General features: G+C 42.5%; 1 protein-coding gene across 1 annotated transcript in view; it reads right to left on the bottom strand.

Annotated features, from left to right (window-relative positions):
- The window catches only part of SND1 (staphylococcal nuclease and tudor domain containing 1), an 840,361-nt gene that overhangs the window by 754,721 nt on the left and 69,029 nt on the right, over positions 1-16,611 (bottom strand). The window contains exon 9 of the mRNA XM_077473541.1: positions 14,643-14,733. Within this exon, the coding sequence (XP_077329667.1) occupies positions 14,643-14,733 (91 nt within the window). The remainder of the gene's footprint in view (positions 1-14,642; positions 14,734-16,611) is intronic.

The following is a 16,611-nucleotide window of genomic DNA, read 5'->3' as shown; positions in this document are numbered from 1 at the left end:
CCCCTGGCCTATGGCAGATCTAAAAGGAGGTTGTATGGTCAGATTGTACAGTGCATGGCCACCTTGAAGGAAGACTAAAGTGGGTGGAAATAAAGGGTGGTAAAGTAAATGAGACTGACATGTGTAGGTGCCCACAAGAATTAAGGGGAACCTCTACTAAACAGACATGTATTGGGATTGCTGGGAGGTGCAGATTGGGATGATATATAGAAATGGATACAGATTCAGAATTGGTTAGATAATAATGTGAATGACGTTAGATGGCGACAGGAAAGAGCATGGATGAGGATGGATACAGCTTGAGTTTGGGATGGATCTGCTTGAAATGGTGATGGATATGGATATGAGTGCAGCTGAATAGGAATGGATATAGATGGGATTAGGGGCTCCTCAACACTAAATATTGTTTTAATCAACTATATTTAAAAAAAAAAATTATGAACACTGATGCAAATGCAAAATGTTGAAGATGTGCAGAGTTTTCCTTCCTAATTGTATAAAGGGTATTGGGCATAGGACAGCACATATCTGTCCCAAGTTTTACTTTTATTTTTCTGTATAAAAAATGTGTCAACTGAAAATACTCCTCACTCACCTATATCACTTAATCTCCTCTATTTTTCACTGTGTGAAGTTAAAGGGCCAACGTCAGGCAGTAACATTGCTAAGCCTCAACGGCTGGCATTTCAAAAACCGGAAATTGCTGCACACCCGCTGGCTGCCTTTCAGCAATGCAGCAGCGCTGAGGCTGAGCTGGGTTGCACACTATGAAGTGAGGTAATGGGCAGTGCAGATGACAGATCTTCCACAACAGCCACAAAGACCCAGCCGGCCAACCCCAATGTCCACCCAATTCACCCCCCTTTACTGGCCATTAGCCATTCTACTTTATTTCTTATAGGCAGTACAGTGGTGCTCAAATTAATGGCTGCGCCAGCCACGCAGCCATTACTTTGACAGGCTGTCACAAACCAGCCCACTGAGCCATAGGCCAACCAGGAAACTCCCAGTGGTTCCGATGGCCAGTACATGCCTCCTAGTGGCTAAAGACACTGGCAAACATCTACTATCAAATCTACTGTGCAGAGCCAAGATTTACATGACTACAATTATGGAACAGCAGTGGTACAAAATCCCTGAGATTTGTGCAAACCTAGTGGCCAACTACAAAAACATCTGACCTCCAAATGCCAACAAGGGGTTTGCCACCAAGTACCAAGTCATGTTTTGCGCAGTGGTCAAATACTTATTTCAATCAATAAAATGCAAATCAATTTATACATTTTTTGAAATGCATTTCTGGATTTTTTTGGTGTTCTGTCAGTTAAAATAAACCTGCCATTAAAATTATAGACTGATCATTTCTTTTTCAGTGAGCAAACATACAAAATCAGCAGGGGATCAAATACTTTTTCCCTTTCACTGTGTGCATCGATAACAGGGCTTTGTTTACTGGTCTGATTTTTATTGGTATTGGCACAGATGTGCCAAAGGCACGAAACTAGATTTTTTGAGCTTCTACAGCATTTGAGATATAAATGTCAAAATTCACAAGCAAGGTTGTAGGTGCTCAGAAATTCAGTCTGAGGCATAAGCTGTGGCCCAAGAAGACTGTGCATTTACAATAAAAAAAAAAAGGGGGGGGGGTATTAAGGTACAGCCTTAAAAGGCACCTTTTAACTAAGCAAAATTAGTTCCAGGGGTATATTAAGAGTTTTGCTGCTAAAAAGTAGCAGGGATAGTTTATCATTTATACAGACAGACCCTACAGTTGATAAATCTAAAAGGATTGTACAAACTGATGTGTGGTCAGTTTTATAATATCTTGAACTTTTAAAAACAGCTGTCTGGCATGCTTTAAGCTCAAGCTGTGTCAAACGTAGAGACTTATCCCACTTTTTGAAACAATCCCTAAAGGGTCCTCATGTAAACCCTTCGTCTGCAGCCAATTATATTAACTGCCATCACTACAAGATAAAGCAAAACTGCAGTTAGTGTTCCAGATGAATCGTGCTTACTACAATATACAGTAAGCATTTTACAGTGCATCCACCCCCACATTAACCACACCACTTTGAGTAGTTTCTACTTTCCAAGAAAGCCAGTCTGGCATTTCCTCTAAATAGCAGTTTTAAGTTGAAAATGTCCTCAATATACATAGTTGGTGCATTCCATGGAAAAAGGCAAATTATAGTTAAACACTGCCACCTAGTGGCTATAAAGTCTAAGCTAGTCCATTTTATGATGCTTGGCAACTGATTTGTTATAAATATTTGATTTAAATATCTAGAACAGTTTTTACTACGCACTGGTCAACCAACAGTTTTAAAAGACTAAATTGTTACCTTGGCACAAGCTATGGTGCTTTTGTTAAGCAAAGGAACATTACGAGGAGAACAGCAACCAGTCAGGGTTTGCCCTGATCACCCCAAACAACTGAAATGCATTAAGCCTTTGTGACATTACTTTCATGATAAATTTTAATTGTACATTTCAATTAGAAGGGACAAATTAAACTTTTTCCATCCTGCCTTTCCAAAGTGTGTTCTAGCTACTGAGTGTTATTTCATTCACAATCTTAGACAGAACAAGCCTGCACAAGGGTAGTAAATTGTACTTGCTTATCCAGACTCAGACCTTTCACATATTACTGCTCTCATGATATATATTATGAATATATACACATACAATTTTTGGTATTTGGTTTGGACCATTAGTCAAAACCAAAGTTTTGCCCATCGATTCCCTAAACCTACCCAAAATTAGAAATGCACCCTCCCTATCACCTATTCTGACTAACCAGTCATGTGATCTCCCATGACAGCCAGCATCAGCTGCAGAAGAGGGCTCGACCACAGATGACAACTGCATGGGAGCTGTGATATCACCCATAGGCATACTATGGTTCATCCATTGTTTATGCTGCCTCCTCTCCTTTGAAGCCATGACTGGTGACACAAGGGGAGCGAGATTACATTACACTAAAAAGAGTATACAGTTCTTAAGAGAAGTATGAGGGTTTGGTTTTTGTTTTTACACACGTCCCTCGGTAGATTGAGCATCAGACCGATACTGTCGCCGGCATCTCTGCACTGAGAACCAACCCACGAAAACCCCCAATGGCTTAGTTCTCACTCCTCCCTGAGCAGAGATGCTGCCTGCTAGTCAGCATCTCCCCTGCTCTGATCCTCCATGCTCATTGGAATGATGAGCTGTGGAGGTGGCGGAGAGAAGCTGTCTTAGCAGCTTGCTGAGGCACTAAGACTGCCATCAATCAAGGCAACTGGTGGACCCAGACTTGGGTAGTTGGGATGACTCGCTGCCTCGACTGATGGCAGTGATGTCAGCGGAGGGCAGAGTTCAGATCACTCTGCTGAAAACAGGTCACAGGAGTGCAAAATGAATTGCACTCCTGTGACCCAGATGAGAAGCCCAGCCTAAAAAGCTCAGCCTGGACTTCAAGCCTGGTACACTTTTTTCAGCCCATTGGTGTTAATGTAGGGTCCTCCACTGCTGGCCTATTGTGCTCTGACAGGGGGAACCACCACTGATCTGTGAGATTATACGCGCTGACTGACCTCCCTTAAACAGGGGGTCGCTGATGAGCTGGTAAGCCCCCATCTTAGTGGTGATTAAAGGTGACGGGTCCCACATGGTCAAGTATATTTTTATTCAATCAAGTCACTATCTGCTGGATTTTTTTGATATTTCTATGGACATTTATTTATGTTTTATGGACTCATGAATTTTTATTCATTTTTATTGCACATTTATCTGTTAATATTGATTTTGTTTGAATGCAACTTTATTTTGGTTTTGGATTGTTAGCATTTTTGCATGTTTCACTTGTGTGATTTAATCATTGAACAAGCGCTGCACTTTTTTTCTTTGCATTTCTGTGCCCAGTATCTGGGTTACGGTGTTCAGCTGCTGTTAGTTGTTCAAGTTTAACTGAGCGCGGATATTTACCTACAAGATATTTCTCACGCATACTTAGAATTGCACCCCAAATCACATTCTACTATCCTTCCTGAGTAGGCGATACCACATGTGAGACTCACTGTCTGGACTGCTTATACAACAGTGCATCTTGTGTATGATTCCAAACCACACAACCAATTGTGTCAAAAACAAAAAACCAATTATAAGGGTCACCTCTATATGGGTGATCAGGGAATACTGCTTACAGTAGCACCACCTATAGCAGACCCAGTTTCTATTAGCCAAGCAAGCCTAGCCTACTTGTACATGGCTGCCCCCAGGAACACCATATGTCCACTGGGCTAGTGTCTTTCCAGGAAGTCAGCGGGAAAACGATGTAGCAAACCATTTACACATTTACTTCTACTCAGTCTGCTCAGAAATAAATGATACTAGCAACAAGCTGGGGGAATCATATTGGTTCTAGTAATGACGGTTAATTTTTAGGCTTTCAGGAGAAACAGGTAGCAGAGGAACTGGCTTAAAGCGTAAATAAAGGAATGGTCCCTGATTGAAGTTTTCTTAGAAATCTGGATAAATACAATGTATAGCTGGACTATAGGATCTTTTAATCAAACAGGAGAAGTTCCCCATGACTGGCGGACAGCTAATATACCTATCCACAAGGACAGCAAGGTAGAAGCTGGCAATTACAGGCCAGCAAGTTTAACATCAGTTGTAGTCAAGTTAATGGTATCACACCTGAAAAGAATCATTGATCGCTTAAACACACTTATATTTGCTGAATTTGCTCAAAGCAGCATGGCTTTACTGAGGGCCGATCGAGTCAGACTAATCAGATATGATTTTTTTTATTATATCACCAATAGTTTGGGGACCAGGGTGGTGCTGTGGGCCTAGCTTTCAGCAAGGCATTTGACATAAGTTCACATAATGATCCAATACAAAGTTGTACAAGCTAGAACTCAACTCTTGGGTGATTCAGTGGATATGCATTTGGATAAAGGATGCCAGAGAGTAAATGGGGTTCATGCGGAACAGAGACTAAAATATATATATATATATATATATATATATTTATTTATTTATTTATTAAAGCACTAACCCCCGAAGGAGCTGCCGGTTTGATTGGGCTTACCGTCTTCACCACCTAAAGAACTCTTACTTTGACTAAATCCAGAGAATAGCCATTCACAGCTGGATGTTCACTCAAGTTTGAAAGATCCAGGTATCACACGAGTGTTCTAAATGTTCAAGTTTCCTACATGTTCTACAACGTCTATGGCAGAGACTCATTCCTACATGTTCTAAAACGTGGCAGAGACTTGTTCCTGATTTAAGCACCTTGTTGGTTGATGGGCCTTGTGAGAGAGGGACTATCCGCCGGTTTGGCGATACCCACAAGATTGGATTCACTTGGGTCCCTCAGCCTCACCAGGCTCTTGCTAAGAAGCCAACCCGTATGTGGCCTCCTTCTGAAGAGTCTTCCCCTCCCCTGGATAGCTACAAAGTTGCTGGGCCTCTCCACCACTGGAGACGGCGCCGGACCACCTCGGAATGCTTTCTTTTGTTTCATTGTCTCAGGCTAGCCAGCCCCGAGACAAAGGTCGGGTGGATCAGCACCCCAGGCTATAGCCTTCCTAGGGGCTGGTCAGGAGGACCAGGACCATTGAGCCAGAACACCCTTCTGGACCGAAACCCCAAACCAGGTGACATCCGCATCTTAAGTACCCTCTCCCAGAAAACCGCAAGAAAGACACACCCACTGGGCGGGCTCAGAGAGTAACCTTAAAGCACCCAGACTGTGGTTCCATGCATGCCAGAAGAGACAGTGCCCCCGGTGGCCAGGCTGAACACCCTATAGTCCAGTCAGACTGATGCCAAGGTCAAAATTTGGAATAATTATATCCAAAACAAACTGCAGTTCAGGTGTAACATTACATTTCAAAAACATAGCGTGTGCTCTTCAGAATCCGGCGCTATTATACATATATACACACACATATATATATATATATATATACATACATATATATATATATATATATATATATATATATATATATATATATATATATACACACACACACATATACATACACACACACACAATTAAATTATACTGGGTGCTATTCTATTTAACCCCCCTGACTGTATTCCCGAGTCTGGTTTGGGGTGGAATTTTTATGTCAAAAGCGGTAACCCCGAGCCAGACTCGGGACCGCATCGCTGGATCCAGGACGCCGCTTAATTACCTTCTCCCTTGGATCCAGCATGTCCCCCTGCTGTACGAGTGAGCTGTGTCTCGCTCGATTCATCACATCGCCGATCTCCATGCCCTGCGAGCATTGCGACACACTGGGATGGAGATCGGCGCCAAATTCAAAAAGTGAAACACACAGTATACATACAGTATAATGTAATCTTACAGATTGCATTGCTGTATGTAATTATTTCACATTCCCTTTGTCCCTAGGGTTCTGTCCAGTGTCCTGCATGCAGTTTTATATTATAAAAACTGTTCTTTATGCCTGGAAACTGGCGATTGTCCATAGCAACCAAAACTGTCCCTTTACATCAAAAATGATTTTAGACCAGCTAGAAAACAGCGATAATAAATTAGAATCACTCGCAGAATTGAGCGATAGTGATTTGTGGTGAGATCTGTCATCAAATACTGAAAAGTAATGACAGTGACAATTCTGCAACTGAGCAAATTTCAGTGTTTTTGTTTTGATTACATTATTGAATTTATATTATTTGGTACAATTATATTATAATTTGTGATTTCATTTTTCAAACTTTATCATACCGGGGATGTCTGCTAGACTCTGGTTTGGACAGATTTAAGCGAGTTATTGCTACAATATAAAACACCAAAATTTCATGCAAAATAATGGTACCGCTTTCAGCACCTAAAATCCCAAATCATACCGCCAGGGAGGTTAATCTATAGGTTAGCGATATAACTAAAAAGTGTTGGGTGAGGCATGTCTTTTTGCTGCCCAGTACTAGCTACAGACTAAAGATTTTGGGGTTCTTTCAGATTGGAAAAGCAAATAGAATTTAAAAATTAACTAGCAAGGCCCCAAAGGCACAACTAAATTATAATAAAACAAATTTCCAAAAAGAAAAAAAAATAGTGTACAGTTTTCAACCCTGCCTCAGCCTGGTCATGTGATCTTACCTGTGTCAGCCAACAGCAAGCTGCAGGGGAGAATTGGTGATGGCGGATAAAGCCTGGAGTGGTGATGTCACCAATAGGTTTACATGTCCCAGCATTTCTTCCTCCTCACCCCTGCATACGCTGCTGGATAACCGATATGACATGACTAGATTGCAGCAGCCAGAAATTAGGTCAGCATAATTGTTAGGGGTACGGCTACTGCCAGCTGGAATTCTACTTTAATCTTTCTGAATTTATAGTCCATGGTAATGTTCTTTCAAACTACCCTCCCTACTGGTGGGCAGTGTCAGTGTTAATTAGCCCCTTTATGCTGCATTAGTGGCCAGTGGCAGGGTTTCGTAACCAAATGGTTTTGGATGTAGATATGTTGCTTCTTATACCATATTACCACACTGATTAAAGATCTCAACTATTATACTATAGTCCTGAAGAAGCCTAGGCACATGCAAAACAAGCTGACCACCTCAGTGTAAATCATGTTGTGCTATTTCAAAGCATGCAATTTAGTGGCTATACAGTGGTATGTGAAGCCCTTAGAATTAACTGTTTTTTGCAGCAATTTGCCATAAAATGATCTGAAACTCAATACAGTAAATCTGTTGCACCACTTTTTTTTGTAGCGAATCTTTCAATGTATTGCGCAAAATTCAAGAAGCATTTGCAACACTTGGTTTTGACAGCAACTTGAGCACCAAATTCAGGTAGTTCTAAAATGCCACACTTTTACACTGTCATATAAAAACGTACCACTGTGAAAGTGTGAAACTCAGATAAATTTTTGGCTTGCATACAAAAACTGGCTTAGACAGTATCTCCTGTGCATTTTAATCGCTCCCTGACTGTTGCACGACGATATACGCCAGCAGAATGGCACGGATGGGGCAAAAAGGCATACAGGTACATCCCCTTTAAGAAGTGGTGCTGCAGACCCGTGAACTCGATGTCTGCCAGGTGCCTGTGATCGGAAAGGTAGAATGGGGGATGCCTTTGTAAAAAAATTTAAAAAAAGCCATTTCTCCATTCTGCCTTGTGACATGACAGATCACTGCTCTATCAAGAGCAGTGCTCACTGTCCTGTGTGTTGAAACTCCCCACCCCCCCCCCATTAGAATCACATGTCCCAGCATTTGTTGGCACCCCCTCCTCAACCCTGCATATGCTGCTGGATATCAGATATGACGTGACCAGATTGGAGCAGCCAGAAAATAGGTCAGCATAAGTGTTAGGGGTAAGGCTACTGCAAGCTGGAATTCTACTTTAATCTTTCTGAATTTATAGTACATGGTAGGGTTCTTTCAAACTACCCTCCTTATTGGTGGGCAGTGTCAACAATTTGCCGTAAAATGATCTGAAACTCATCTAATACAGAAAATAGAGTTTCAATTGCCTGTGGTACCAATATACCCCCTCCAGGGAGGTAGTGGGCAGATGCTCATCTGGCTACGATCGGTAGGAACATGCACTGTTCATATACACAAGTGTTATTTATTCTAGGTTATATCATTTTGTTTATTACAGATTGCTTACAAAAACAAAATGTTAGTACAGCAATCTCTTCTTGTCTAGGCCCTGAGGAAGCCAATTGTTGAAACGCCGACCTTACAGACAGCAGTTCATCATGTAAATCTGTTGTGATTGCATTCATATGGATGTATAAAGCCTCATACACACGATCGGACTTTAAACTTTCCCGTGGATTTCTGTACAAAGGCCAATGAAAACCGAAAGTTTGTACGATTGAGCATACACACGGTTAGAGGTTACCTTAAAAAAGCCAATTTGCATGTTTGTCAAAACGTCAGATCGTGTGTATGGGCCTTTAGTGAGTATTGATCACTTGTGAACTACATACAATTCATAGATGGTATCAAAATACTCCCCAGAAGTCTGAGGTTGGTACTTCTATTTTTAACTTTGTATAAGATTGTGTTTTTTTTCTTTTACTTACCCTTGTCTCCACACTGTTGCTGTCATAATCCGTGATTGTACTGTAGGTTACCAGAGTTTCAACTCCGGTTTATACCCAAGTGCTTGCCTAGACTGCAATAAATGTCAAATGCATGCAAAACCCAGCTTTAGGAGCATTTCTTTCAGCATTATTTCAGCTGCATTTTCCTCCCCTAGAGTAAAAACATCCTGTGTCTATGAGGCTGCATTCACACCTGAGCATTTTGTTTTCAGGCAGAAAGTCGCACGTTTTTTGCCATGATTTTGCACAGGTCAAAAGGTCACCAATTTAAAAAGCAGAAAAACGCCTGTAATCTGCCCAAAAGGCAGCTAGTACATTGAGCTTCAGGCTACAAAACTCACATGTGAATAGGGTGAATAGAGGTCATTTAAATTAATGGGATTTTGCTTGGGCATTTTTCAGGTGTTTTTTCTGGCGTTCTACAAGCTGACAAACGCTCAGGTGTGCATGCAACCTAAATGCTGAATTTGGGTAGGCAGTTTAATAAAACAAAATGCTGTACTGTTCCTGGAATTAGAAACCATATAAATTAAGGGATGAGTGGGAGTGATGGTTTATCTTTTTGCAGAACCAATCATCTGAGATTGCCATCTTGGAGGATTGGAGGGGCCTTCTTATAAGAAAAGGTTATACCATTTTTCTGCATGCAAACTTATTTTCCCCAAAAAAAGGTAATGCACAAGGTGACAAGTATTTCTCTTATACAGGTTCAGCAAAAAAAAAAAAAAAAAAAAGTATTTGCAACCCATTGCATTAAACATTGAGTATATTACACAGTATATCAGGATAATAAAGCTGTATTGTAAAGTAGATAGCAAGTATACACAAAGTGCATCCATATTTACCTATATAATAGCAATTATTGCCTGAGATAGTATAGTATAATCCTGGATCCCAGACTCAAAACTTGTGTTGTAGAATTGCTTAATTTGTTTTTACTGAGCAAAGGGATTACATTTTCTGCATATCATACTTCGGCTGAAACTTAGCTGGTTTGCCACCAAATGCAATTCAAATTTCAGAGAAGGAATTTAAAACACCAGTTCCAAATTGTTCTTTATGTTCTGATTAACATTCCTCACATGCGGGCATCTAAGCTTAAGAGAAAATTTCAGATTCTTAAGAAATTGCTTGCCTGCCCCCTCTCCTCACTTCAGGATGACAGCCATGTTGCTCAATACCATGGCAATGAAAGGCAGGCCAGCATTTGCTTTTAGGACCAGCTCTATTGGCATATTGATAAAAGGTCACATGGGGCTCTAAAGCATTCAGAATTTTAGAAATGTTGGCAAAATGTATCAAAAGGCAAAAAACAGAAATCACAATGGCACAAGTATTGAGACCCTTTGCAACACTTGAAATGAAGCTCTTGATCATTGCCGAGTGGTTTCTACACCTTGGAGTCCACCTGTGGTAAATTACATAAATTTATTGCACATGATTTTGAAAGACAACTATATAAAAAGGCCTCACAGCTGACAAAGCATACTGTATCAGCACAAAAGCCATGAGGTCAAAAGAACTGCCTGCAGAGCTCAGACAGGATAAGTGCAAGGCACAGATCTGGGGAAGGCTAAAAATTCCCGCTGCACTGAAGGCTCCCAAGAACACAGTGGCCTCCATAATTCTCAAATGAAAGAAGTTTGGTACAACCAGGACTCTTCAAAGTGCTGGGCGCCTGTCCAAACTGAGCAATCGGGGGAGAAGGGCCTTACTGACAAAGAATGCAATGTTCACCAAGCTCCAGAGATCCTGTGTGGAGTTGGAAGTTTCAGAAGGACAATCACTGCAGTCCTCCACCAATCTGGCCTTTAAGGTAGGGTGGTTAGACTAAAGCTTCTCTTTCATGCCAAACACATGAAAGCCTGCTTGGAGATTGCAATAAAAAAAAATAAACCCACCTGCTCAGATCTGTACCTTGCCATAATCCTGTCTGAGCTCTGTAGGCAGTTCCTTTGACCTCATGGCTTTTGTCAGATTATAAGCTGTGACACCCTTTATAGAAAGGTGTGCATCTTTCCAAATAACATCCAATCAAGGTTTAGAAACATGTCAGCAGCGACAGAGAAATGGGAGGCACCTGAGCTAAATTTTAGGTGTTGCAAAATATTTTTGACAATGCAATATTTCAGTTTTTTTCACACATTTGCAAACATTTCTAAAATTCTGTTTTCACTTTGTCATTATGGAGTATTTGTCTTTATTGTCAATGAGAAAAAACGTAAACTGTACGAGACTGCAACAAATGAAAATGTGAAGGGGGGCTGAATACTTTATAATAATGAATGCATTGTACATGCAGATGCCAAGTAACACCCAACTCTATTTGGTTTTAAGAGCAGGAAAGCATTAAAAATTTAATTTAATAGAGAACTAGTGTTTTTTTCCAATTTATCATCTCACAGAATATTAGCTCAACATTAAGAAATGTAAAATTTCACTAAAGTTAATTTTAGGGTGCAAAAACACAATAAATCACTTTTTTGGAAAATATAAAAAAGGATGAGGTCGCATCAAGTAGATACCAAACATGTGAAGCCTTAAAATTGCATGTGCCTGTGAAACGGCAACAAAATTTGGTTCCCTATATTTTCAATAGACAACCTGTAAGTCCTTTTAAAGTTATCAGTTTAGAGTTGCCATGAATAACAGGCCTACAATTTTATCAATCTCAGTACCGGCAAATATGCAAAATGTGTAGGGCAATCCGTTTTTGTACATAAGCCCCCTGTTGCATGCTTGTTTGTATGCGTTTTACAAAAGTTTTTATTTTTTCCCTTGAAATGTTTTTACATAACTATTGCTTTCACATAGGTGACCAATCCCCTAGCACATTGTGGTGGTTGTAGAAGTGATCGGGTGGCTTCACAGCCTTTCATATCATTCCATTTGAAAGACGATTGTTGACTTTACACATGTACACACTCCTGGCCAGTATAGCAACCAGGAGTGTTTAAGTGTAGGTTCACATTATTGCAGTACAGGAAACCCTGTGATAAGGGCACATCTCCTGAACTGTATACAAATTGCACTGCCCTTGTGATCTGCAGCAGCTGTCAGCACAATCTAATTACACCCCAAACAGGTCGCAAACAGTGCAGTTCCAAACTTTGTGCATGCATGACTGGTGCTATGCAGTGCGGTTTGAGACCATTCAAAATGGATGGGCTCAAATCGCATGTGAATTTTACAGTAATGCAGTGCAGTTCCTATGCAATTCACATGCCGTCCCATAGTGTGAACCAAGGCTAAAAAGCACATGATCCCAGTGCCGTTTAAAGGGTTAATCTGACCAAAATGGAGATTTTTCTGCACCACTGACATTTATAAAACAGGATTTAGGTGAAATAGGACAACAGTGAAACAGACTGCAATATGAAAAACCATTGACTGGTTCTAATCCTTCACCCTACCTAAAAAAATAAATAAAACATTTTGGCTGGGGGGCATGGCCTGGACGTGGCAGAGTAAAGACTGAGCTGAGCTCCTGGCTGTTTATCTACCCCTACTGACCTAGCTCCATTTCTCACATAATGCTCCCATCCAAGAAGCCTAAAGCCAAGCGAAACAGGAAGATCGCAGAAATGACCCCAGTTACCCCATCTCCAGGTGAGATTCAGTGTTTTTTTCCAGCTCTCCCAGTCAGACTCCCAAAAATTCAAGATGGCCGACATGTGCCTCGCACTCTACAGGCCTCGACCCTCTCGCCTTAACCGCCTCCCCTACAGGTTCCTTGAGCCCAGAGATGTACCTCAATACCCCAACCACTCAGAGCAGATGCGGAGCTGAAATCTATCCTCCAGGCTCTGCCGACGAAAGCAGACATCGAGGCCCTGGTGGGGCACGTGGAATCTGCTCACAGGAAGGAAATTTGCACAGTCTAACGAGGTTCAGAACCTAGCTACCAGACTCATGGCAGGGGAGGCTATGTCCACAATAGAACGGCGAGAGGCACTTCAAAGCTCCAAGGCAACAGTGGGCCTGCAGTTGCACATGGAGATGGAGGACTGGAGCCAGAGGAACAATTTACAGCTCCAAGGTCTGCCAGAAGCTATGTGTCCAGCAGACCTAGTGGCCACAGTTAGCCGCGGGCGAGCAACTATCTGACCAAGTGGCATTTGACTGGATTCATAGAGCCCTGTGCCCCCCGGTCGAATGACCCCTCCAGACACCGAGATGTGATTTGCCAGATGCATCACTATGTACATAAGGACGCAATATCCCACAAAGCATGGGAACCAGGGGACCTGGAATGTGACGGCACAGCAGTCAAGATCCTGCCTGAACTCTCCAGGGTATCACTGCAGTGCCGGGCCCTCCTGAACTTAGCCAGAAGCCTGGATGTCACATACCACTGGGGCTTTTCCCTATCACTCATCTTTCTGCAAAAGCCAGCGCTCCTTCACCCTTCACTCAGAGTCCCTACCAGCCCTCTTCATCTTCCTGGCAGCAGAGCCAATCCTGGTCCCAGACCGGCTAGCTTTTATCCCGCGATCCTACGGCCGCACAGGCCCTGCCACACCAGAGAATTCCAACTCAGACCACAAAGGAGCTGACGCCACTCATGAACATCATCCCAAGAGGAAACCAGAAAGTCGCAAGTAGCCATTCGCTGCACACAACCTATTCTACATTAACACATACTCTTGTTCATCCACTATACAGAACCCTCTGCATAGTTTTGCCCCTTCTTGTCAATGTTTAACTTTTGACTCAAATTACATTTTAACCATGGTGTGCGGCCACTGCTCTCCCCTAGCCGCCACCCCGTGACTCCAAAGCGGCATAACTGTCATGGCCCCACCCTGTCATTAAGTGATAGTCTCTGCCGCCCACACCATGCCAGGGGAAGGGACACCATGCCAAATACTGGCCTGCAAGTCAAGGCTTGAGGCCTTGACCTTCAAAGCACTACACACTTCAATGTTTCAACCCTACGCACCCAGGACGTTTACCTAGCATTGTTTTTTTCTTTCCTATTATTGCTTATCTCCACAAAAGGCTTCTTCCTCACTATGTCCAGATGACAATCTTCCAATCAGGAAGAGAAGACTAAGCCCCACTATGGGGACAGACATTTAAAACTGTAAAGACCACCTCAGAGGGCATTTAAATCATGACAGAAGTAAACTTCCCCACTCAAACCAAAACTAAAGTATAAGCTTCCATTTTACTGTAGCAAGTGAATTTGACTTGACAAACCTGAATATTTGAAAATGCAGACTCCAGTCAACCTGCTCACTGCTTAGTTTCTTCAAGTATACCCGATGTGCCAATGCATGTTCAATAAAAAATGAACAGGTTTCAAAGTTCGTAAGTTCCAAAAAATGGGCAATGACCATTGTCATGCTTCTAACCCATTATGTCAAGTGTTCCCAGTTCATTTTTAAATTGAAACCCGTTTACTTTCATGTTTAAGGTTCCATTGCAGTATATGGAATCAGGCTGGAATAGTAATAGAAAACTACTAAAGCACACAACTGGAAACAAGTTTCAGACAAACTGTCCTTTACATTTTTAGGCATAACTTTAATGGTCAGTTACCTTGGCAACAAATTGCTTGTCTTTTTGATCCAGGTTGGCCGTGGGTGCAACATAATCCCTCCAAATTCGTACCTTGCGTTCTTTGGCATAACTATTGGCAATAAAAAAGAAAAAATAGTTACTGTACACAGTATGTTCTCCATATTCAACCTAGAGTAGATTAATCAAGCATGTAAAAATAAAAAATAAATAAGACCAGCTTTTTCTCGAAAAATAGGATTTTTGTACTCACCATAACATTTTTCTCTAGAGTTCATTGACGCACAGTTCCATTAAATCTTGACCATAGGGTTATCATGCCACCTTCAGGAGAGGACTAGGCAGAACATGTAATACATGTGAAAACAGAACTGTACAATTCCGCCCAGGGGGCAGTCCCTCTGGCTATAACCCCTCAGCATGCTTTCTGCAGCTCAGTACATTAACAAGCAGTAGAACGTAAACTAGGAAGGGTGGGTGCTGTGTCCATCAATGAACTCCAGGAGAAGAGGATTTTATGGCGAGTACAAAAATCCTATTTTCCCTTTCGTTCATTGACAGCTCCATTAAATCTTGACCGTAGGGACGTCCCCAAGCAGTGTCAGAACGAGGGGTGGAAACAGCAAATATAACTTCACAAAAAGCCATAGGCACTCAATGGAGGAGATGCCATCTGAAACGGCCGCATCAAAACTTGCGGCCAACGTATGCATCAGAGTTTACAACCAAAATGCAACTTTCTCTAACACAAAGAAAGTGTAAATTGCAAGGATTACATGGCCGCCTGCACAACTTTGCGGCCAAAACAAGCTTCTGAAGATGCGCACACAAACTTTGTAGAAATTTGTGAAAGTGTGAGCGGATAACCAAGTCGCCGCCTTACACGCCTGGGAAACAGACGCTTGATGTCAGAAAGCCCAGGAGGTCCCAATTGCCCTGGTGGAATGGGCCGTGACAGGAAAGGGGGGCACCTGCCCCTTCAAGGCATAAACCTGGACCACGATCTGTCTGATCCACCGTGAAACGGTGGCCGACAAGACCTCCAGCCTTTTTTTTGTACCAGCCACTGAAACGAACAGTGACTTCTGGAAGGGAGCCGTGGCAGACAGATATACCCTTAGGGCCCGGACCACATCCAGGGAATGGAGGGCCACCTCCTTAGGATGCGTCTGCTTAGGACACAGGGATGGTAGCACAATGTCCTCATTGAGATAAAAATCTGAAACCATTGGAAGAAAAGGCGGTTGCGGACTCACCACCACCTTATCCTTGTGGAAAACCAGATATGGCGACTTGCAAGACAAGGCTGCCAACTCAAACCCTCTTGGCCGATGTAATAGCCACTAGAAAGACTACTTTGAGAAAGAGCCAATAAGGGAATTTCCCTGATGTCCTCAAACGGCGGTTTCTGAAGCGCTGGTGGCACCAGTTTCAGATCCCACGGAGGTAGGGGTGGTCCCACCGGAGGGACTACATGCTGAACCCCTTGCACAAAAGGTGCTTACCAATCAGTAAGACGCCAGGGGTCATTGGAAAAAAGAACAGTCAAGGCTGATATCTGTCCTTTGATGGTGCTTAAAGCCAGTTTCTGGTCCACTCCTCGCTGTAAGAACAGCAGGATTCTGGAAATTAAATAGGCGCAAACGCCACCCCATCTCCACACATGGAGAAATAAGCCTTCCACGTACGATGGTATATCTTCTAAGAAGATTTTCGTGCCCTCAGCATAGTGCAGATTACAGAGTCAGATAGACCTCGGTTCCTTAGCACCTGGCTTTCAACAGCCAGGCCATTACAACCAGTGATGGAAAAGCAGGATGGAGTATCGGACCTTGTGACAGAAGGCATCGGCAACCAAGGAGCATCCGCTAACAGGCCTACTAGGTCGGCGTACCAGGGATGATGGGCAAATCAGAATCACTAGAATCCCCTCAGCCTCCACTTTGCGAAGCAGACGTGGCAACAGTTTGAGCGGAGGGAAGACGCAAAT

The sequence above is a fragment of the Lithobates pipiens genome, unplaced genomic scaffold, assembly GCF_037356315.1.
Source record: "Lithobates pipiens isolate NorthernLeopardFrog02 unplaced genomic scaffold, aLitPip1_a1.2 Scaffold_8, whole genome shotgun sequence".
NCBI lineage: Eukaryota > Metazoa > Chordata > Amphibia > Anura > Ranidae > Lithobates > Lithobates pipiens.
This window is presented reverse-complemented; position numbering and strand designations above follow the sequence as displayed.